The 23,470-nt window shown below is 49.2% G+C and overlaps 2 protein-coding genes across 2 annotated transcripts; both read right to left on the bottom strand.

The window, feature by feature from the left end:
• Nucleotides 1-17,892: 17,892 nt before the first annotated feature.
• On the bottom strand, nt 17,893-19,578 carry LOC135392521 (uncharacterized). Its single transcript, XM_064623229.1, has one exon. It carries the CDS (start codon nt 19,576-19,578, stop codon nt 17,893-17,895), a length of 1,686 nt encoding a protein of 561 aa, XP_064479299.1.
• Nucleotides 19,578-21,458, bottom strand: LOC135392520 (uncharacterized). The gene has a single exon (XM_064623226.1). It carries the CDS (start codon nt 21,456-21,458, stop codon nt 19,578-19,580), a length of 1,881 nt encoding a protein of 626 aa, XP_064479296.1.
• Between the last annotated feature and the right edge of the window lie 2,012 nt (nt 21,459-23,470).

Genomic DNA, 23,470 nt, shown 5'->3' with positions numbered 1-23,470 from the left:
TAGAATTGGAATGGAATGATTGATCCCATTCCGCAACCCTGGTGTATAAGGCCCATTTGCGAATAAAATGCGGATGTCCGGAGGCACCGCACACCTAGAGTCACTAAATAGGGAGCAGAGTAGCGACACTGAGCCACGCCGGAAAGCGAGACCGCCATCTTGGGTCCGGCGCGGCTGCGTCGCCTAGCAACGGGACGCGTATCTCCCCCTTCTCCGCCGGAGAACAGCGCCCAGTCGAGCCAGCTCGCAACCATGGAAACCGGTTTTGGATGAAGGGGGGACACAACATGGACGTCGTGTTCTTGGAAGGAGAAGCCACGTGACAGATCGGCCCAATCGCGGGCACCGAACGGCGGCTCCGGCGCGGAAAATGAAGGCGATACTCTGTACCCCTATTTAGTGACTCTGCGCACACCTACAGTACATTGTGTTCCGATACAAAATACACTCCAAAGTAAAGGTAGTCTTGCGGACTGGATGAATTGTCGTAACTATTCATCCCTTTGGGACTAAAGGCGCGGACGTTTATGCCAAGTTGAGCTACCATATGCAGTGCCGGACAGCAGATGTCAGGCTAGGGGGACTAAAATGAAAAGTAATTGCAATGTAGGCGACTAGGAACAGTTAATTGCAGCCCACTTTACTCCTTTTTCTTTTCTAGAGTATACGTGCATGGACGTTCAGCGACGAAAGCTTCGCCAATAGTATCTTGAGGTATTCCGCTGCGTTGATTGTCTGTGATTGTATTGTGCCGTGAATGTGTCTAAACTTCATACACTAACTACTACAGACTACATACACTAAACTACATACACATGCCTCTCTCTATGTAAAGACCTTGGTAGCTACAGAGCGTGAATGTTGAAACTTTTGTCACGTAATGGAAACACATTCGTGCTGTGAAGATAACTAACGGTGCGTGTAAATGTGTATAAATATTCTTGCGTTCCCCAACTTGCGTTGTCAGCAGAGGTTCTGAGAAGTGAACACTCGTCCTCTTCAGTACTTTACTCAAAATGTGACTTCCCATTACAAACAAAAACGCTTCGCAAACCAACTCCTACAAGGCAACTATAGCTCGAAAATGTCAGTCAAATAAGAGTTAACGAATGTTGACCACAATAAAAACACTGTCGACAATATGGAACGTATTAATTAGCACTCTCACAGAAGATGAACGTACTAGTAGTCCATGGCGAAAAGATATAGGAAACATCAAATGGCGCAAACAGATAGGGTCTCAATACACAGTGTGAAGAACTCGACCGCTTCTTAGCCATTCTTTCAGAAAGCACACCATATGTTTTTGATAATGATGATGGTTTTGATTTTTAGCGCATCAACAATAGGCGTCATAATACGCCATTTCTACGATAGTGATCTTATTAATTAGTGTGGTTTTTGTTGTTACATAGACATGTTGGGGTTAGTAGGGTAAAAATGGAGTCACATTCGTCGTGTACTGTAACGAACAAGACACTGGAGAGCCACACCTGAGCTGTGCTCAGGCTGTTCATACAGCAATGAATGTTTTTCTCCAATCTCTTGGTAAGCCTTTCGGTATCTATAACTGTAGCTGGGCATTGATTCGCTTGCTCATGTAACGCTGAGATGGGACTTTGGGAGAGCCACGGGCGAGGTACGACGAAAGAAAGATTAATTCTCATGTAGTCTACGTGCCATAGTCTATCTCCACCGAAGCCCGACAGACGTCCTAAGACAGTAACTATATAGAAACTCGCGCGCATCCGCAAAGCGGGGAAATCCTCAATGTCCTCCACTCCAGTGGAACTACAATGCATGACATGTGTATCATAGGACCGTATGCATGACACGACGTTTTCGCGGAGCAGTAAATGGAACCACCGTCCAAGTATTCCCAGTCATTGCAAAGCCTCCGGTAACGATGAAGTAGATGTTGCAACATTTCACAACCCTGCGCCAGCGATAGCGAAGCGGCGCAGCAACAATGGACGATGACCCAGTGGACCTCTCCTCCCACCTACAGAGCTCTGTCTTGGAGGGCATCGGCGGCAGGCCCGGATTCCCCGACCCGTACTATGACAGCATAACAGCAGACTTCGCGGACGTGAACACCCGTGGAGGGTTCGATGTTGATAGTCATGCAACAACAGAAGAACTCTTTGGTACGACGGTGCCCACAAAGAAAACCGCCGTCAGCAGATTGTTGTGAAGGAAGCGCCACTGCAAAGGTCATCACATCCTCCTCCTACCTGTTGTCACTGCAACAACGTCAACCGTCGTGCTCTTTGGATGCGTCAACGATGGCCCAAACTTCGGAAGTTATGATCCCTCATTACTCGGACGCGAAAAGCCCGGCATCTACTGATGCCGAGCGTTCCATCACTGGCACGCCTGATTTACAAGAACTCATCACGCAAGGACACGATATAAGTAAGATATATAGGGACGGTCACCGCTCCAACAGTAAGATACGAAAACGACTGGAATGTTGAACAACTACAGTCAACAAGACGACACCCCAAGTGAAGGTCGACGACCCTAACGCCAACTGTAAGATATGCGAAAATGGAAAAGCTCATCAAGAACGTCTGCTGAATTTACTCCCACTTATATCACAAAGGAACGTGACCCCAACAGACAGTCTCATCACGCGAGTGTCCGAAACACCCGCGTATTATTTGCTATAGCTACAGTATTCGTCAGGCTGTGTATTCGTTACCTGTGGCGTTGTGTGACAGACGTTGTCTCGCCTACTACTACAAACCGGCCTCGGTTGCTCAGTCGAATGAGCTCAAGATAGCGTGTGGTCCCAGCAAATCGTGGATTGTGGTAATAAGTTGGATGGTTGGATTTTATAAGGTGGATGGTGGTGAGGTGGTACGGCAGGGAACGCGTGCACACACAAACCAACAGAGCAGTAACAGAGGGCGCTAAATGACACACGCGCTGAACGTTGTGGTGCTGCGCTGACAGAGAGGAAGCAGGTCCAGTACATGTCTCAGATCTGGAACCCTTCTATTCCAGGCCTGAGAACGACGGTCCCGTCCACGACCCTCCACCTTCGACCACACACGGACAACTTCCGGACACGGGTCGACTCAACGTCATTATTGGCTGAGAGCTCGGGCAAACAAATACATTCTTTCACCTCGGTCGTTAGCGTCTGATGGTCTGGAGAAAGTTATGAAACTAATGGGAGCAAGTTATTACCTTTCAGGTGGCGTTTTACCGTTTTTCAATCACACCCGCGTGTTTTTCATTCTCGCAGATATGGCCTACCGAAGACCGCGGACCTGTCTTCGTCTATATCATCTCGGGATCTAAACAGCATCTACCACAGAAATCATTCGAACGCAACGATCGCTACGTGGACCGTAGTAGACCAGCAGAGCGGAGTCCCCGTTTCCTGGATCTCCAGGTCGAAATGGTTTCGGGAGGCCCCGACCCTTGCATGGAGCTGATACGGCAACAGTCCCGACTCCCTTCCGACACAGGACTCGGGAGGCCCGTCACCCCACGGATCCCCCGCGGCCCATATCTGGAGGAGAAGCGGCTCCTCTGCCCTGTAGCCTCGTCCCTAAAATTCATGGGACCACACAGCTCCAAAGTGGCCTGCACTGCCAAAAGATGGCATAACGAGCGGCAACCCAGACACCGGCACAAACAGTGCGAGCTGAAGTCGACACCTTGCGCCAGTTCGAGACGGAGGTTCTCCGCCCTTCTTCGCCTGCGCAGCAGGACGTTATCGTCGACATGCCCGATAGCATCTACTGAGGAATGTGTGTTTCTTCGTCTTCCAAGGGGAGGGCGAAGAGTGTGGCCACCCAGGTGGCGGTGAAGAGAAAAAAAGGTGATGGGAACAATTGCGTGCCCGACAGTCCCCCGTGCCATGACTGCGATCGCTACTCAGACTGAAGAGCTCGCAGCACTCCATGTTCTTTTCGTGTTCTCCTTTCGTGTAAGTCTTGCTTTGTTTTTGTATTATTCTGTGTTGGGACACTTCCTCCAAGGGATATTGGTCAGGTCGCCCCTGACTGCTTCTGGATCGCATCCCACCCTGTGGAAACTATTCACGACCTTCAAGCCTTCTTTCAACATGGTCTTTCGACTGTCCCCGTCGCGTTGACCCCATCTAATAATTCGTGTATATCGTTTGGCAACCCACGTTCTATTCAGCGGGAACTCGAAAAGCTGACTGACACCTAAGCGGACACCTAAGCGGATATATGTGATGTCCGTGCATACCCGAGATCATCTAACCCGCAGACTATTCTCCATCTCCTCAAGTGCACTCTCTTCTGCTCTATACCTGTGCGCGCCTTCATCCCTTCCCAGCTTCGTCTCTGTCAAGAGTATCCTTCGCGCGGCGAACCCGTCCTTATCATCCGCAGGCCTTCTTGAGTTAATGCACCCCTGTGGTGCACTACCCGTGCAGCGCTACAGCAAGCTTGTCGAAGGTCCCCATCGGCTCAGTCATCGTATCCTTTATGGGTCATCATCGCCCCGGGCCGTGTGTTATCATGGTTGATGAATTCATGAAGCGCCCGCTTCAATGTAGGCAATGTTGGCGTTGTGGTCACACATCAAAGTCGTGTCATTCATCTGTTCGTTGTCGAAAATGCGCGCAAGACCATGTAGACTCTGTCTGCTCTACCTCTCAACTCTTGTGTTGCCTTTGCAAGCAGCGTCAAGTTGCCGACTCTGGTGCCTGTCTAGCGAGGGAGGCTGAGGCATCGATATGGTCACGAAGCGAAATGGGCCGGCGAGTCGTCGAATAAACAGCAAACAGTTTATTAAACTACTTGGTAGCAAAAACACAAGAGTGATAGCTCTCTGAACACAACTGAGTCCAAAGCATGAACGGATGCTCCAGCCTGGAGCGATGCCTCGGGCAGATGCCGCAAAAGTCGTATCTTCGCGTACGTCGTCGACTTCGTACTGATCCGTTGCCTCTTCAGGTCTGAACCCGCTGTGCTCCACTGACACTCTCACTAAGCTTATTGACACTTGCATGTCTAAGGCTCTTGACAAATTCTTCAGTCGCCTTAACTTTGTGCTTTGTGCTAAGAGCCGGTCACAGCTCCCGACGCTCCCGAAGCTCCTGCTCAAGCTTCTCCCGCCTTTCGCGCTACTTTCTCTCCGCCTGTTGCTGCTCCCTCAGCTCAGTTCCGAGTTCCCTGCACAGTCATTCCGTCCCGTGACTGACCCTAGAGCCTCCAGACGTGGTGTCTTGGCATCTCCTGACTCAGTATCACGCCGGAAACAGTCGAAGAAGCAATCGCAAAAGAATATACCTAAGGACCTCTCGGCTTACACTATTAGCCACACTCTAGCTCAGGATGTTCCACCTCAGCACCCTTCAGTGGAATTGTCTCAATGTCCTTTCTTACCTTATGGACCTCAATGTCCATCCTGCTCCCCCGATATTGTGTGTTTACAAGAATCTTGGCTCCGTCCATCGTGTCGTTTTCTATTACAGGGTACAGCGTTTTCTGTATTGACAGGAATCTTAGGCGCGGTGGTTTCCTCACGCTTGTGAGTTCTGCTCTCCCACTTACTTCTAGTGTGGTGTTTTCCCTGTGCTCCTCGTCCCTCGAGGTTCTCAATTTGTCTAAGCGTCCACGACAGTCGGCCCCTCTACATTACTAATGCATATTGCTCCCAGGGCCTTATTCACTCCACGCCATATTATTGGGCGCTTTCGCACGGTTCGTCTGATTTTGTCCTTCTTCGGGGTTTTAACTCTCATCATATTGCTTGGGATTCTCGCACGGACCCCGTGGCCCTCAATTGTTCCCCTGGTTCGCCGATAACAGTCTCATTTTAGCGAATACTTTACAGCCTACGTTTTCCCGTGGTTCCCAACGCTCTGCCATTGACTTTTCCCTGTTTGCCGGACGTTGTCTCATTTCGTCGTGGCAGTCCCTTCATAATGGTCGGCGAAGGGCCTCGGAACCCTCGGAACGTGACGTGCTCCAATTCACCGGGGTCCTAGCCGGTCCACCTGACGGTGGAGAGTAAGCCATGCGTTCCGTGTGTTTAGCGTTTTGTTCAGCGGTATGATGCTAAATCACTGCTTTGCTTCTGACTATTTCGTCGCACTTTGATAGAATGTTACTATTTTTTATACGGGGTCGCGGGGCTTACGAGGCGTCACGACCCACAACTTGGGAAACACTGCCTTGACAAATAGTATACTGTTTTGTTTAATATACCTGCATTAGTAATATACGGAACATATAGTTCTCAAAGCCCTAGGGGCTTCATCACTTTGCACGCTCAACGTAACGCCACGAGTTGGTTGAACGAGTCGTTCAGGCTAACTAAACGAGCAACCATGTCGACGTTTCCTGTGGTCACAATCACTGCTTCTCGTTAATAACTTTAGCATCTATTGTGCTCGTCACGAGCACTCACTTGTTGGGACGTCTCAGCACTGATCGAACAGCGGGCTGCCAGCGAGGCTGCATACTCCAACCAATAGGGTTCTGATAGCTCGCATACTACTTCTTCGTCATCTCAAAATATCCCGTCCTATTATATGGCTCGCTATTCGTGTAAAGATGATGAAAAGGGAGGATGACACTTTATACGTCGAGCAGTATACACAAAAATTGTAAATCATCCTCCCGAGAATCACGAGTCAGGAGTGTATGTCAGAATGGAAAAAGCTATGTATGTGTGTGTGTGTGGTAAATGTAAATGGAGGTCAATGATTTTAAAGTGAAGTAGTTGAAGGTAATTACGTGTAAGAGGTAGGAGTCATTAAAGGTAATTCAAGCAAGAAAGTTGAGTTTAAAGGTAATGTATATAAGATATATGTAACTAAGAGAAATATTAAATGAAATTAAAAGATTAAAAACGTCAATCAAAGTGAAATTGAGTAATAAAAGCAGGTAAACTTAATTTAAGTCAATTAAATGAAATTCAACGTTACCTCAGGTAACCTGCGGTTATCTTTGGTAGTTAAAGGGTGACTGAAAGTAACTGAGGCTAATTAAAGGTTAATTAAGTGAACTTTCATATAGTAATTAAAAGTGCCGAACCGGAAGTCACGTTAGACCGGAAGTGAAGAACCGGAAGTCGAGTTGGACAGGAAGTGAATACTGGAAAACAAGTGAACGAAGTGAACAAAGAAAACGCTGGGGAAGAGCGGGGCGTGACCAGTTGCGGAGCGTGACGCATGTTCCGGTGTACTGCCTTTCGAAATGGCGCAACCGTTGCAACACGTTGCAACCGCCCATGCTTTTTGCGTTTCCGGAATCATCGGATGTCGGCGGTAAATAGTGATACGATTCCAGAGGACTGCTATGGTTTACTGCTGTGTTTACTTAGAAGCAGACGACAGTAGAAAGCTCGACAGGTGGCGCGCGCTCAGCGGCTCTGGCGCTCGGCTTCACAAACACCATTAGCTTCACAAACACCATTAAGTGGAGACACCAAGGGTACGTTCCCCTGAAATCCCGGGATATGGCTCTCGGTAGCCTGCCTAACGCGCCCAAGGCTAACGCATCTCTCTCGCATTTACCGCTAAATCGCAAACACATGGAAGTCTAGGGCTAGATGGGGAACTAGTGGTGTATGGAGGTATATGGTTACTGGTAATAATATATGGCAGTATGTATATACTATATTAATATATGGTAATAATATGGTGGTAATGGTATATGGTAACTACGGTATATATAGTGATGGTGCATCGTAGAAATAACGGCGGAGGATGTTATGGTCATCTACTTCCAGTTAGGGGGGCGACCCTCGTTATGAAGGCGTTGTGTTCTGCTGTAGGTGCTGCCAGGGCGGCTCTCTTAGGCGCGAGCCGTACCAGCAGTATCAGAAGAAGAAAGAGGAGGAGGCCGCCGTTTCTACGACAGCCTGAAAACAGCGTTGAAGCAACTTGTCGTCGTCCCTTCGCTCTGCTGGGACAACAGCTTTGCAATAGCAGAGAATGGCGCAGTACATGTAGGAGCACGAAAATCTCTCGCGAGGCGTATTTTCTCCCGCATATATTGCACAACAGCGCGAGAGAGATAGGGTGCAGCTTGTGGGTGCGTCTGGACTCTGCAGGGTGTGCTGTGAAGATGGTGGAGAGGTGGCAATGTGACTCCTCTCTGGTTGGTAAACTACGGCGCGTCTTTTCCATGCACTGGGTGCCGACGGACGCGACGGACAAAGAACTAAATCCCCTCGAATAAGTGCATAACGAGACAGAACTTAGACGAATGGTTGCAGAACTGCCAATACGGTACACATTCGTTTCAGGACATAGGCGTGGCAGGAATGAAATCGATTATCACAGTCAAGGTGGCGCAGACAAGATCACCGAGGAGCAGGACAGGGGATGCACCCCCACCCCCCAAAGATCAGCTTACCCCACGAGAGGAAGTACCAGTTGGCCTCCTGGGAGAGGTTTCCATTGTTGGGGTGGCCACAACGGCTGAACCGGGCGTAAGCCTTCAGAGACAAGTCCAAGCTATCAGTTCAACTGCTGAGCTATTGCCGCACAGTATTGCACGATGGGTGTACGGCAGGCCGTACGTAATCGAGAGAGATAGAGAGAGATTATGGGTTTAATGGCACAAAGGCAACAAAGGCCATACAGCGCCAAAACTACGGTGAGTGTGTGAGAGATGCTTATGGGAGAGATGAGAGTGGGATGTGAGAATGTGTGTGTGGTAGTTAAAAGCTATCTACAGGTATGAGCGATGAGATGGACCAGGATAAGAAAGAGAGGAGGGTGAACAGGCTAACGTGCTTGGCGGACGATAACAAGTGAGTATCTACACGTGTGAGCGATGAGGTGATCCAGGATGAGATGTTTATATAAGGAGTTCAGTGATATTGGATAAAAGCGGAGCAATATTTAACATCTACATCTGACTATGTAATCCACACATGGTCAAAAATTGGATGACATTATCAAACGGCACAAGAGGAGTGTCACCCAGTAGAAGGGCTGGGTGGAGTGGGACATGGTATCTGTAGAATGCGGTGAAATACTGTTGGCGTTGGTGTTCGAAGTGAGGGCAGGATGCCAGTACGTGCAAGACAGTCAAGCTGTCACCGCAGTGCGCACAAGCTGGCGGATCCTGACCTCTGAGTAGGTGGTGATGCGTGAGCCATGTGTGTCCAATCCTCAATCTCGCGTAAAGAACTTCGGAGGATCTGTTGATGTGTTCAGTCCGATGCGGGGGGAAAACGTGTGGCTGTGTGAGGTGTAGCTTGTTATTTTCTTCCATGTCCCACTCCTGCTGCCACTATGTGTAGACAGCTCTCTTTAACACTGGCAGGATGTCTTGGTAGGGTAGTCCTAGAGCTGACTCCTCTTGTGCCAACGCTCGCCGAACCTCACGATCGGCTCGTTCATTCCGCGGGATCCCAGTGTGGCTGGGGACCCAGCAGAGACAGATTGAAAAGCCTCGGGAACAAAGTTGGGTCGCAAGCGCTCGTACTCGCTTGACGAGGTGATTCTTGCTGTCATATCATGAAAGCAGCGCACGCACAGAGCTTAGCGAATCGGAATAAATTACTGAATTTTAAGAGAGAGAGAGAGAGAGAGAGAGAGAGAGAGAGCTAGCTATTGCTCTCTTTGACGCGAGCCGTACCAGCAGTATCAGAAGAAAGAGGAGGAGGCCACCGTTTCTACGACAGCGTGAAAACAGCGTTGAAGCAATGTGTCGTCGTCCCTTCGCTCTGCTCGGACAACAGCTTTGCAATACGAAAGAACGGCGCAGTACATGTAGGAGGACGAAAATCTCTCGCGAGGCGCATTTTCTCCCGCATATACTGCACAACAGCGCGAGAGAGATTGGGTGCAACTGGTGGAGCGTCTATATCTTGACTCTGCAGGGTGCGCTGTGATGATGGTGGAGAGGTGGCGATGTGACTCTTCTCTGGTTGGGTAAACTACGGCGCGACTTTTACATGCGCTGCGTGCCGACGGACGCGACGGAAAAAGAACTAAACGCGCTCGAATAAGTGCATAATGAAACAGAACTTAGACCAATTGTTGCAGAACTGCAAATACGGTGCACATTCGTTTCTAGACATAGGCATGGCAGGACTGGAAATCGAATGTCAAAGCCAAGGCGGCGCGGATGAGATAACCGTGGAGCAGGACAGGGGATGCGCCACCGCCACCGCCCAAGGAGCAGCTTTCCCCACAACAGGAAGTACCAGTTGGCCTCCTGGGAGAGGTTTCCATTGTTGGGGTGGCCACAACGTCTGAACTGAGCGTAAGCCCTGAGACACAAGTCCAAGCTACGAGTTCAACTCCTGAGCTATTGCCGCACAGTATTGCACAATGGGGGTACAGCTGGTGGAACTACCGTGTAGACATTTTAGTATTGCTCTTCTGCAACTGAATGTGTTTTATGAATAAGAATGTTTCAATTTCCTGTGTAATAATATTGTATTGTAATACGGGATCAGGGAATGGAGCCCCCTTACAACAGACACACAACAACAGGAGAGTGAAATTTTGTCCTCGATGACGGCAGCAGACAGCCCTGACTGTGGTGGACAATGTTCCTCAATGAAACAACCGTCCTTCGTCCCCCCAGCAAGTGCCACAGAAAGGCAACGTGATGCAGGAGAGTTTGAGGCATGGGGGGGGGGAGCAGACTAGATTAAATACAACGGTGTCAGTTGTTTTAAATTTTGTAGTGCTCGCATTTGCTCTTCGTTGATTCAGCAAATCAAACATGCATCGGCTCTAAGGTAGCAGTACCAGAAGGAGGTGGACCAAAGGTTCATGGACCTGCAGAGACAATACAGCAAGTGCCGTTGGGGCAAATTGCGGGTTCCCTGGCAGCACTCGTGGAGGCTGTAAACAGGTCGGCTGAAGCAGCCGAAGAAAGAACTCCGGGAAATTAAGGATCTCCTAAAACGTAAAGACTTCATTTATTTCCTTTATGTAAACTTTTCCCTCAAGTATGGGGGTAAACATGCACCCTTACTGTCAGGCTGGCTAAACAGCTTGCGTAAAATGCAATTTGCAAGTTTTTTATCGTGAGCTTCAACAGAGTGTTATGAATCTATGATATATAGAGAATGCACGTTCGGCTGCCCAGGTGGCGCCCTCGCTCACTGCATCCAGAGTCACCTGTGGAGGCGGGGATAAGTTATTTCAGGTATTTACGTGAGTTACTTCCCAGTTTCCTGCATTTATTTCGACAGACATTGCACACAAATTGGAAATCAGTCGAGCACAAGACAGAATGCACACACAGGCACGCGTGAAATCGCCAACACCGTCTTCTACACTTGTAGAACATGCTGGAAAACATTCCTCCGCCCGCCGCCGGGGGAGAAAGCCGGCGCTACTGTCGCTGTGGCAAACACCAGCTGAACGACCCTATACACTAAAAACGACCCTGGTAAATATGACCCCCATCATTCTGACATACTCGCTTTATGACCGTTTTTCTGGGGAACCCTTCCACTGTAAATCCCCCTCGTTAATATGACAATCCGTTTATCGGACAATGACCAAGCTTTTTGTCACAAGTAGGGTCAAACACAGGCATTATCTTCCCGCTATTATGACCGCATCACATGACCCTCAGAGTAGCCCCCAGGAGAGGCTATCTCGTACCTCTCTCAGAGGGTGACACGTGTTAATGTAGGGCGTCAAGGTTGGGGTGTCCCCTGAAATCGCTGACCTCGGGTTTATACTCATATCGCTTTTTGAACAACCGAAGTGCTTAAAAAGGTGGGGACCAGGTCACACTGTGCTGCTGTTTCCACGTAAGGATGGCCGAAACAAAGCGGAAGAGGGATTGGGCAGTCGGAATGAAGAGCGGCGTTACTCGAAGGAGGCAAGCGAAGCCCTACAGGTTGCCTTGTTACTTTTTGAGCAGATAAAGGTCGATAACGTGTCCGCAGTTGATGGTGCTATTGTCCATTTAGAAAAATTAATGACTGAAAATTGTTTGACGCAGTCATTGTTAACATATTTTTCAGAAAATAAATCATAATTACGTCGGCTTTTGTTGTGCGTAGCAATGTGTCCGGTCCGCGGAGGGTGCGTTTCTCCTTACTAGGACAATTCGCTTTATGACCAAAATCCGCGAGAACGGCAGTGGTCATATTAGCAAGTGTTCACTGTAAACACTATATCCGCTATATACTGTAAAAGAGACAAATTCGAAAACTGCTATAGGCATTTCATCAAAACAACCGTAGCGTCACCGTGGGAAAGATGACAGATACAATGAAGTTGCGTGGTCTGATTCTCGCATTCCTTTACTCAACCTCTTCTCTAGCGAGCTGTCTAGCGATATGATCAAGAACTCTTCTCTTTCATCTTGATTAGCTGATAACGTGTGTGCGCGGTCCTCTTCAAATCTTATTCCCTCACTGGGACAAATGTTGTAAAGTATGGTACACGTGTTAATAATGTGTCCCAATACGCTCTATGTGTGGATGAAGGCCCCGAAACCGGCTTTTCAAAAGGCCGTTACATTGCTCCATTATAGCCCGTGCTTTCCTGTGCCGTATGTTGAAGATTTCTTTGTCCACGTCACGTGTTGTCTCAGATTCGGAGTACGGTACCAACAACCATGACTTCAAAGGGCACCTACTCTGCCCTACAAAGAAAACATAGTGTATTACGTTTTTCCCAGAGTAAAGACATCACTATTACCAATCAGCCAGGAATTTAAAGTCGGGATCCGATTGCTTGCGAGAGCCTCCCGCACTGCTGAATTTCTCAGTGAGGACATCCAGGATACGTGGTCAGCACTCCTGGGAAGCGAGAGAGAGATGCTCGAACACTCCTGGGACAAATGGAGTCCCTTCACCGGTTGCCACAGAATTAACATAGGAGGATTCGGACTTGGCGCGCCGTCAATGGGGCTTTTCCTATCCCCGAGCATGACCGCCGGGGCGCAGCCATCCGTTGGTCTGTGAGATGGTCTGCGACACCGCAGATTTGCTTTCCAGCGACACGTATGAACATGCTTACCGTTTATGACGTGTTGAAGGGACGTTTCTATGCTTTGCGAGCGAAATCAATAAATCGTAAGGAATATAGGCATGCGTTTCCGAAGAAAACAGTAATCCCAAGATGAATACACAGAGTTAACCGCCATCTTCTGCTGCTCTGCCTGCGAACCAACGGGAACCGGAAAGGGCAAAACCGAAACCACTCACCATTCCACTTTGGTCTGTCGAGTTTGGAGTTTGATGATAATAACATGACGAACGAACAACAGCACACAAGCAAGTGATGTCGTGGGAAAATATTCACTGCTTATTTGTTTAACAAATGTATGTGAGATACGCACATAGTATGCCGTATTTCGATAGCAAATGATGAAATTAAGGAAACGAGCTCGTCAAATTTAGCGGAATGGTAACGCTTCCTCGAACACCCCGAACCAGTCCGACCCTCTGCCGGTTGCAACAGTCTATCGGCTACGACTCCGATATGGAACAACATCAGTAACGACAATCCATGAGTCAGATCTTCCGCTCCAGGAAGGGCACATCAAGGCTAGTTTATTCAACTCACGTGACCCATGTCATGGCTTATGAGAATCATCCTACGACATCGACTCCAGAGTCCGCATTGAGAGAGAAATTCGCTGGGAATCTCACCTCTAGCACCTCTAATGCTAATCCACAAACTTCAGTACGGGAATCATTCCGACGGCGATGGCGTCACGAGAGCCCGCCGCGGTATTTTCGCCCATTAAGAGAAGGCTATCGACTCTCCAGTTAATCGAATCCAGTAAACGAACGCAGCCTGCCAAGACAGCCTGCGCGGCAGTTATTTAAAGCAGGGTGTCGAACCGAACCCGAACCCGAACCGAAAACCGTACCCGAACCGTTAATTTTGCCGGAACCGTACCCGAACCCGAACCGAAATTTTCATGACACTGTTGAACCCGAACCGGAGCAGAACCGTAAAAAATAATAGCGGTAACCGGTTCGCAACAAAACGGTTCGGACATAAAAGAAGTCAGCATAAGAGTTCCTCTCAATCCCAGAACGAAGACACATTGGTATCATCATCACACGTCCACATCATGAATTTCGGAAATTATCACCGAGCGAATAAAACGAGGACATATAGTAAGTATACTCTCAGCGTCTTTTTAACACGCTGAAGCGCAGTTGTCCTTGTGAGCGCCGTGTCTAGCGCCCCACGCACGCGCTGCGGTGTCTACTCCTCAGAGACGAGGCGCCAAGCGGACGAATGAAACAGGAATGGAGTAGGCCAGTTATGTAGCTCTATAGGACGAATATGTGATTAAGTAAGCTCCCAACATTTCCCTTTACACGTGAGCAGTAAAAATTACACAAGTTAGAAACATGAGAAGTGGAGAAGCAGCGTACGCAGAACAGTGCCTGTTTGATTGGTCGTGGTTTGAAAACTAAATGCAGTTCTGCTTATTGGTAGTGCAGTTGTGTCGCCTGTTGCCTTTGCCTTTCTCTTGCCTTTGCCGATGTGTTGTGGATTAACTAGTACACTGCTGTGAGCTTGGACAGAGTAAGGCTGGCAGGCTTATTTTCGACATGTTTCCGTACGGTTTCAGATCGATTCACGCTGCGAATGCAGTCTGCCGGCAAGTACCGTCGTCTATGTAACGCTGTCCATCTTATTAGCCTTCTTCTAAGTGTATCTTGCTGGCACTGTGCGTGTGAAAAAAGAGATTTTAGGAACAGAAAGTAGCAGGTCTACGACCCGCTTCATCCATTTCTCCTTTCTCTCGCTAAAGGGAGTACCTGACCGCTAAAAACGTCAACGCGGACAACAGCGGTACGCTATTAGCCACGCATTTCCTGATAAAAGCAGTTTTATAGAACATATAAAATAGAAGCGTTGAACCGGTTCGTGAACCGGTTCGAGGTTGAGAACCGGTTTGCGAACCGGTTCGACTTTTGGCATGGACGAACCGGAACTGAACCGGAACGAAATCAAAGCAACGCGAACCCGTACCCGAACCGAACCCGTATTGTTTGCGGTTCGACACCCTGATTTAAAGAAAAAATGACTGTACTCTTTGGCACACGCTAAATGCGTATGAAATGCGATAGCATTAATTTCAACAGACGATGGACGATGACTCCAGTTCAGATGCGAGATGTAGTACATGGGAACAAGCCAACGAAAACGATACGATACAGGAAGTTACCAAATCCAAGCTTAGCAATGTGATGTCACTCTCTTGAAAAGAACAGGCGATTGGTTTATGGTTGGGCGAACTGTTATCGTAAACACTTTCGGGTGTTTTTTTTTTAATTCCGGGTTAGGGCCGCGAAGCAACTGTGGCGATGAGCGGCGTACAGACGTGGGCAGGTGGAGAGAGGACAGCAGGAAGGAGTGGGGGACAGCAGGGAGGTTAGTATGCGTCTTGGACTGACTTCTGGGAGAACTGTGCCGACGTTCGTCTGAAAAGTCACTTTCGAATGTACTAAAACTGACTACTTTCGGGAGTTTTAGCAGATCGACAACGCCCTACGGAAAAGATACGATAAAGGAAGCTGTAAAAGCTTGTGTAAACGTTTGGGACAGCCGAGCCCCCGCGTTCCAGAATGGTGCAGGTGCCCCAACATGGCTACACCACGCGCAGCCCAACGGCAGCACATGCTGTTCCACAGAACTCAGACGCACATTCAACAGAGGTCGACGAAACCCCAGCGGTTCCTCCTCATTCCGGAGACGGACCCGACCAGGGGGCTTAATCGCTTCATCGTCGTTACGGTCGTTACAAGCTAACGAGTGGCGGGAAATTAAAAAAGGTGGGCACGTGACACATTGCACGTGATGTGTACCACGGCCTTTACGTATCGCGCGAAGAGCGCCGTGCACGTGCATTATCACGTGCCCACCTTTTTAAATTTCCCGCCCGCCTTTTTGAATTTCCCGCCACTCGTTAGCTTGTAACGACCGTAACGACGATGAAGCGATTAAGCCCCCAGGCTTCTTACGAATATAGCTCAGCTTTGCTCGATGATGGAACAACAGCATGGAGCTGGATCTATTACGGCCAAAGACCCCTATCCGGTCCCTGTCCCGACGTTCGCTGGTTACACAGATCCAAAGTCTGGGCACGGCTACTTTTGACGACTTAGACGCCTATGAGGTCAGCCTTGGCCTGGCTGACTCTGATCGAATCACACGCGTCTTGCCTTTTTTTTTTTTTTTTTTTATCAGGGACGCAGCACGCTGGTATCAACTCCAGCCCAAGGGTACTTCCAATGCCGCTTCAGCGCAGAGTTCCTGCCACCTGACTACGAATACCTGGTCTTGGAGGAAGTCGACCGGCAGCGGCAACATCCTGAGGAGAGCCGCTTGGAATTCATCCGGGCCCTTTATGTCCTCTTCACGTGAGCACCCCCGAGCATGGTCGTTACGAACCAACCTGTCAGCCCCGCAGTACCTGGAACAGACCGAACCTAATCGTTCTACATGTTTTACGCCTGCGTTCCTGAACCTGGGTCGAGAAGTGCGTTTTCCTCTGGAGAATGCCCTCGGTTTTCAGGACACCACACCTGGCAGACCTTACGCCACCTTCGCACAAGGACTCCGGAGCCGACTTGTCGAAGCCATAAGAACAGCCCGGGAAAATCTCGGAACGCTCGCAACCAACAGTACAACAATCATCGGGGGGACCTAACCTTCAACGTGGGTGACCTTGTCCACAGACGGACTCACCCCCTCAGCGACGCAGCACCAGGATTCGTAGTTTCCCTCGCTGACCGATGGGACGCCCCCTTTTTCGTTGCTGCTCGTGGTTCTCCTATCTCCTACATGGTGCGCAACTGTACTGACGGAGCGGAGACCGTCCCCGTACATATGTCGCCACCTGAAGCCCTTCTTCCCCGGTCCGCTTGTTCCCTCGCACATACGTCATATCACCATTACGTGAGTTCCTGGTCACCGTGGGCTTGCTGTTAACGAGACTGCTGACTCCCTCGCAAAAATGTCCCGCTTCGGTGCGGTCATTGGCCTGCTGCCTCCCCTTGCACATGTTTGTGTCGCCAGATACAAACAGTTTCTACGGCTATCCTCTGGCCCCCTTTCCGCGCCCTGCGTACGCCCACCTGTCATTCTCGTGGGAGCCGGCTTCCTGTTTTTCTCGCTGACGCGCACTCGCTGAATCGCCCTGCCTCTCAACTTCTATCTTCGGCCGCTCTTCGTCTCCTGCGTGTCCCCACTGTGGCCAGAACGAGATGGTTGAACACTTACTCATGCACTGTAGCTTTTACGCCAGGCTTCGAGAATCCTATATAAGTTTCCCTCTCCGTCTTCTGGGGGTTCCCGTGTCCCTGTCAGCCCTCCTTTCGTTTGGAGCCTCCTGCACTTCCAGCTGGGATAGATCGGTAGCGGTAGGACTTTCGTATTTCCTTTCTCGCTCGTGCCGCTTCTAGCCCACCTTTGCATCATCCCTCATCCTCCCACAATCACAACTGCGTAATGATGCATTGAGTGTTATCACGTGCATACTGAAGTAGCTCATTAGGACAGAGGAATTCCGGTGGCTCCTCGCCCGAGGAGAGTCCCGCAGCTTCGGGAACCTCTGAAATAGCAGCAAAAGTCTGAAGAGGGTTGCCGAAGGATACGATGGCATCTGTTGAATGTTATGTCACCAGAACTGCTCTTCGGAACACCATCGGTATCACCGCTCGAGAGCGGGCCTCATTCATTGTAGTTCATTCCATTAAACGTTGTCCATCGTTTACCATACCGACCCCTTCTTATATTCTTGCACATTTTGGTGCCGAAACCCGGAACGCCGGACTTCCGCAAGAATTACTGACGAAGGTTTACTGAACTGGACTGGAAGGTTTTGGACTGAACTGGACGTCATCAGAATGGACTATTTGGAAGAGCTGGAGAGGGTACGTGCTACTTGTCGTTCAACTGTTGCGAGCAACATCAATAATACAACGACTTTACTGACTGCAACCCCACTGGATACCTCCCAGCTGAGACGGAAGCTTGCGTTTTTGGAATTGAAAGTTGCGGTGATTCTCGAGCGGTGATACCGATGGTGTTCCGAAGAGCAGTTCTGGTGACATAACATTCAACACTCCGTGCCACAAACCAAGCAGTCGTGAGGCTAGAACGGCGCCCATCAACTCGAGGCGTGGGAGGGACATTGCTTTCACCGGGGCGACTCTGGTTTTGGCCAGCAAAAGACATGCTTCCAATAGGCCTTCGCCACGTTGAGAAACCAAGTAAACAGCTGCTCCGTAGGCCTTGGTGCTGGCATCGCCGAAAACATGCAGACTCCTCGCAACCTCCGTCAACGGAGCTGTGGCACCTGTTAGCTTCCGAGGTAGCCGGAAACGAGCCAGCGTAAGCACCTCTTGACACCAATTACTCCATACAGACCTTATGTTGTCAGGAAGGAGATCGTCCCACTGAAGCTTAGCAAGCCAGATGCCTTGCAGTAGGATCTTGGCCGTAATGACGAACGGCGCCACGTAGCCCAGAGGATCAAAAATCCGAGAAACAGCCTGAAGCACGTAACGCTTAGTGTCAACCGGACGTTCCAGAAAATCGGATAATGATTTCATGGAGAGCTGTATCTCATCAGAGTCGATATCCCAATTGAGTCCGAGCACCTTTTTAAGGGAAGTGGTGGATGATGAAGCAGTGCCTTCCGCTTGAAATAACTTCCACAGGGTGCTGTCGTTGCTGGTCCATTTGACGAGCTTCATCCCTGCTTCAATAAGGATGTCACGCGATTCACGGTAGAGCGTATTTCCTTCGTCAACGGAATCCACGCCGACAACCAGGTCATCCACATAAAAGTGACTTGATAGAAGAGAAGCCGTTCGAGGATATCGTGAAACCACAGATTGCAAATGATGTCGGATAGTGGCGGCCAACAAAAACGGGCTGGACTTTGCGCCGAACGGTACCCGCATCATTCTCCAAGTCTCAATAGGAGGCAAAGCCTCGTCTGCCTTCGGCGCAGTGGCGTACCAAAGAAAGCGCAAAGAATCGCGATCCTGTGGATCGAGTACGATCTGTAAAAATGCTTTTTCGACGTCAGCTGTAAGAGCTATTTGATATGCCCTGAACTGAAGAAGCAAGTGTAGAACATCCGGGTTCAAGTTGGGTCCAGCGTGAAGAGCTTCATTTAAAGAGATTGCACCAGATGACTTTGACGAAGCGTCGAATACAATGCGTACTTTAGTCGTCTCCCGATCTCTTCGTATGACAGCATGATGAGGCATGTAATATATAGGCCCTCCACCGGTGTTCTCCGTCTCAAGTACGCGCTCCGCATGTCCATTTAGCAGATATTGACGAATCGTAGAGTCGTACTCTTCCATTAAACTGGGATCCGGTAGCAGCTTCTTGGTGGTGTAACTCAACCGTCGGAACGCGAGTACCTTGTTATTGCACAGCATGTGACGCTTCTCCAGGTTCCAGGGGAGACGGACCATATATCGCCCGTTCTGTAGGCATGCTGAAGTGCTAAACTCTTGAAGAATGGGGTCAGTGTAGGAACTGGACGTTGAACACTGGTCCGTGATGCCTAGATGCTCGAGGTCCCAAAATGCCTGTAGTTGCGAATATATCCTGTCGGTATCAACCTCGACATCCGTTTCCACGCCAATCTTCATTACTTGAATATCATGTCGTCCCTTCCTGCCATCGGACGAACAGACTCCTTGGATGGTCCACCCGAAAAGGGTTTCAGCTGCACCAGATGTTTCGAAAGTCGAACAGTTCGTCCAGTGACGACTTGCCAGTAATAATCTGAACCAATCAGGAGAGAAATCTCGACAGGCGCCGAAAACGGTTCATCAGCTAGCTGAAGGCCCATATCTTTCAGTTGTTTCGACATGTCGAAGGGTAAAGACGGGAGGCTGTCAGTGCAAATCTGGTCGTACTCGATTGCATCCATCACAAGTGTGTGAGGAGCGTCCTGGCTTCGCAATAAAAGTTGTACACAACGGTGTTGTGTTCGAGCGGATGTGACATTCCCAAGGGTGTGAATTCGTAGATCTTCTGACCGTACGTCTTTACATTCCATGCGCTTTGATATGTCGGCGCGAATGAAACTTCTTTGACTTCCCCCGTCAAACAAGACCCTGATGAGCTGTTTTCGTCCACGTGGGCCCACAAGCCAAACTTTAGCGGTTTGCAGAAGGACTTCTGAGCACTTTGGAGTCTTCGAAACTTCTGATGAAGAAAATGAGGTAACTACATCCTCAACAACCGTTGTAACCGAAGTTTGATTCTGAGCAGGCACTGAAGGACCTGGACAAAACTGCGTAAGGTGTCGTCTGTTACACTTTCCACAACGAAGCCTCCAACAGACCCGGCAATCCTTGGGCAGGTGGGACCTCTTTCCACAAAGAAAGCATCTGCCTTCTCGACGAAGAATGATTCTTTTTTCCTCAGGAGTGAGTATGGCCGTACAACTTTCAAGCGCATGATCTTTTGACTTGCACAGGACACAGCTCTGTTGCGTAACAGTTGCCGCTAAAGATGACGCGGAAAACGAGAGCGATGATTTTCGTTTGACACCACTTCCTCCTTCGGTTTTGGGTCGCGATCCAACGTTGTCTACTTCTGCGTCTCTGCGAAGGCGTTCACGGCATTCGATTTCTTTGTTCAAAAAATCCATAAGATCTGACAAGCTTTCAGGAGCGAGGGTCGCGTCTCTTCCGTGCATACGATAGTACTCGAGCTCAAGCTCATGAGGAATCTTGCGCACAATCGCTCGACGAACAGCGACGTCATATTGACTCATCGGAATGCCTAAAGCTTGAAGATTTCGAACCCGAGCAGTTACAGTCCCATGTAAGTCTCGTAACCCTCGGACATCCTGAAAGTCCGTAACGGGCTTAAGATCGAATAATGAGTCCAGATGATCGTTGATAAGAAGCTCGTCCTTGCCGAAGCGTGCCTTTAGGATGTCAACAGCAGTGACATAATTTTGATCAGTGATGGTTAAACCTTCGATGGCCGTAGCAGCAGATCCAGAAACAAGCGACACGAGGTATTTAAGCTTGTTGACTTGGGAAAGCCGTGAGTTGTCGTGTATGCTTGCTCTGAACTGGTCCCAAAACCCTTGCCATTTTGAAAGCTCACCATTGAAAGTGTCGATATGAAGCTTGGGCAAACTGACTCCATCACTAGCACCGTGCCCATGTTGCGGTGAAGCGTGATGACCGTCGCGGTGGTTGTTTGAAACTGGACCTGCAGTTGTCGACAATGCCCTGCGGACCTGTACTGTGATAGTCGTGATAGATTCAAGATATCGATCGCAGGCTGTGCATTCGTCTTCTAAAAGGTTTTCGTCGATGATACCCTGTATTCGGCCATCCAGCTGTACCAAGGTCGCTGCTTTAGACTCTAGGAATGTCAGCTTTGATGTGAGCTGATCGTGGGGCAAAGGAGCCGTAGCCAAAAGAGCTGTGAGGTCCGAAGTAGTGCGTGTCACAGTTCCCCGACAAGCAGTGCGCAGCTTTTTCAACCTCTCCAAGTCATCCATAACGATTCCGACGATGACGCTCTGCTCCTCCCTATAGTCCAGTCAGTACTTCCTGATCAGGTAAGACCCGCTTCCCGGGTTTCGGCACCAAATTGTAAGAAGAAGAGAGGACGTCTGTTCAAGGGTACTGCAAAACGTTTAATGCCTATGAAGATGGCGGAAGAATCTCAAGTCACGAGATCCATGCCAAGATTTTACGCGATATGATGTCATCTTTCTTTACAGCATCTGTTTGCTTTGGATTACCCCAAGTATCACTTCGTGCCTCACTTTCAGTGTAGGGTATGTAACTCCGAGAGATCTTACTTACCTAGAATCTAAAACAATGACTCTACCTACAATCATTCTACATGTGAGTTGTGCAAATAATCTGGACATGGACAATACTTGCCCTTGGGCCATACAACCAAAACGAGCAAACTTAAGTAGCCCACATTCACCACCACATTCTCCACCCAGATTGTCATCGTCATGTCATGGTATAGGTAGACAACCCCATAGCCATGGCCGATCTCCCTTGTGGCTAATGGCTATTCTCAGTAGGGCGAAGGAGGAGGAGGAGGAGGAGCCTCGGAACTAGGACGACGACGACGAAGCAAAGGACTAGGAGCCCTATGAGGACTAGGAGGACTATCCCAGCTCGGAAGCAGACGAGACAAGAGCTGCTTCAACGGGTCTGAGTGGAACTGCGGACTGGAGCATCTTGGACTGCCTGTTAGGATTCAGGCGCGTGAGTGCGCAGAGACTGGTATGTTATTTGAGGGTGATTAAACCTGTGGTTTGGGGACTATATACAGTCCTATGTGTGTTTGGTCTCCTCCTTCTCTCGTTCTCGCTGGCATGGCTCTCGGAACCCGAACTGGTAAGTTAACCCCACACGTTCAAGGATAGTTGAAAGAAGCGCACGGCCTGTAATCATGGTCAGACAGTGGCACAATTTATGGTGTCCCACAGGAGCTTTCCATTCCACAAGAAGAAATTAGCCGGCATGCGTAACGCAAGGTTGTCGCCAGCGAAGTCGACAAGACATGCCAGAATCTTGTCCGTACGAGGAGGCATAGTCAAAGGCCTTCGTCTTTGTTCCTGCAGCACCAACTAGATCCGATTCCTTGTCTTGATGCATGGACACTTGCTATGAGAAGAACCGTGCGGGATAACCACCTTAAAGCAGGAGTTCAAGCTCGAGTGAATGAACCTCCTTGAAATTCCTTGGAGCTCTCAAACGTCTGAAAAAGGCAACGACTCTCTGATGAACCCAGACGCATGTGGATCTCTTCGATATTGAAGTTCTTTGTAATATTACTGTTTCTTCACAAAACGCGTTGGGGTATAGCAATGAAGCAGTGCAGCGCAATGTATTTAAATGAGGTCAAATTTCAGCAATTGTACTGTAACGGGGAGAATTATTTTAGATCCCAAAGGATCTATTTTCAAACTGAGTACTTGTGTGTCCGCGGACTGAGAAGAGACGTTGCGATTCTGACTTGATTCTGCCTTGAAAAGTATTGAGAGACGACCCGGGTTTGAATTTCGGCACTGCCGCTGCCTTCTGGGTCCTTTTCTTGACATCTCCTCTGACGCTGTAAACTAAATGTCGGCTGTACTATGCCTTTCACGGCCATGCTTGGAGTCTTGAAGGTTCCTTGAAGGTGACCTTTCCAAGCTATCATTGCCAGGGAGTCGACAGCTACTGTATAGGAATAAGCGTTGCGGCATGCTCCCTCACGGAGTGAGCCTCAGTGAAACGGCGAGCTCAAGATCTCAAAGTCCACGACGGTCATGCGTACCCAAGGATCACGTAATAGTCAACGTGAAAACTGCAAGTTGTTGTTCATTTCGCTCAGGGGCCCACCCACACCAATCGCACGCCAGAACAGTGACAGAGGTAAAAACGTAAATCTGCACGTACCGGCAGCATATAATATAGAAGAGAAAAATATTGTCACGACGACAATGACGACTCATCTCACGCGACTCATATGTCACGCGCATTATCATTCTGTCATTAAATC

This window comes from Ornithodoros turicata, chromosome 4 (assembly GCF_037126465.1).
Source record: "Ornithodoros turicata isolate Travis chromosome 4, ASM3712646v1, whole genome shotgun sequence".
In the NCBI taxonomy this organism is placed as follows: Eukaryota; Metazoa; Arthropoda; class Arachnida; order Ixodida; family Argasidae; genus Ornithodoros; species Ornithodoros turicata.
This window is presented reverse-complemented; position numbering and strand designations above follow the sequence as displayed.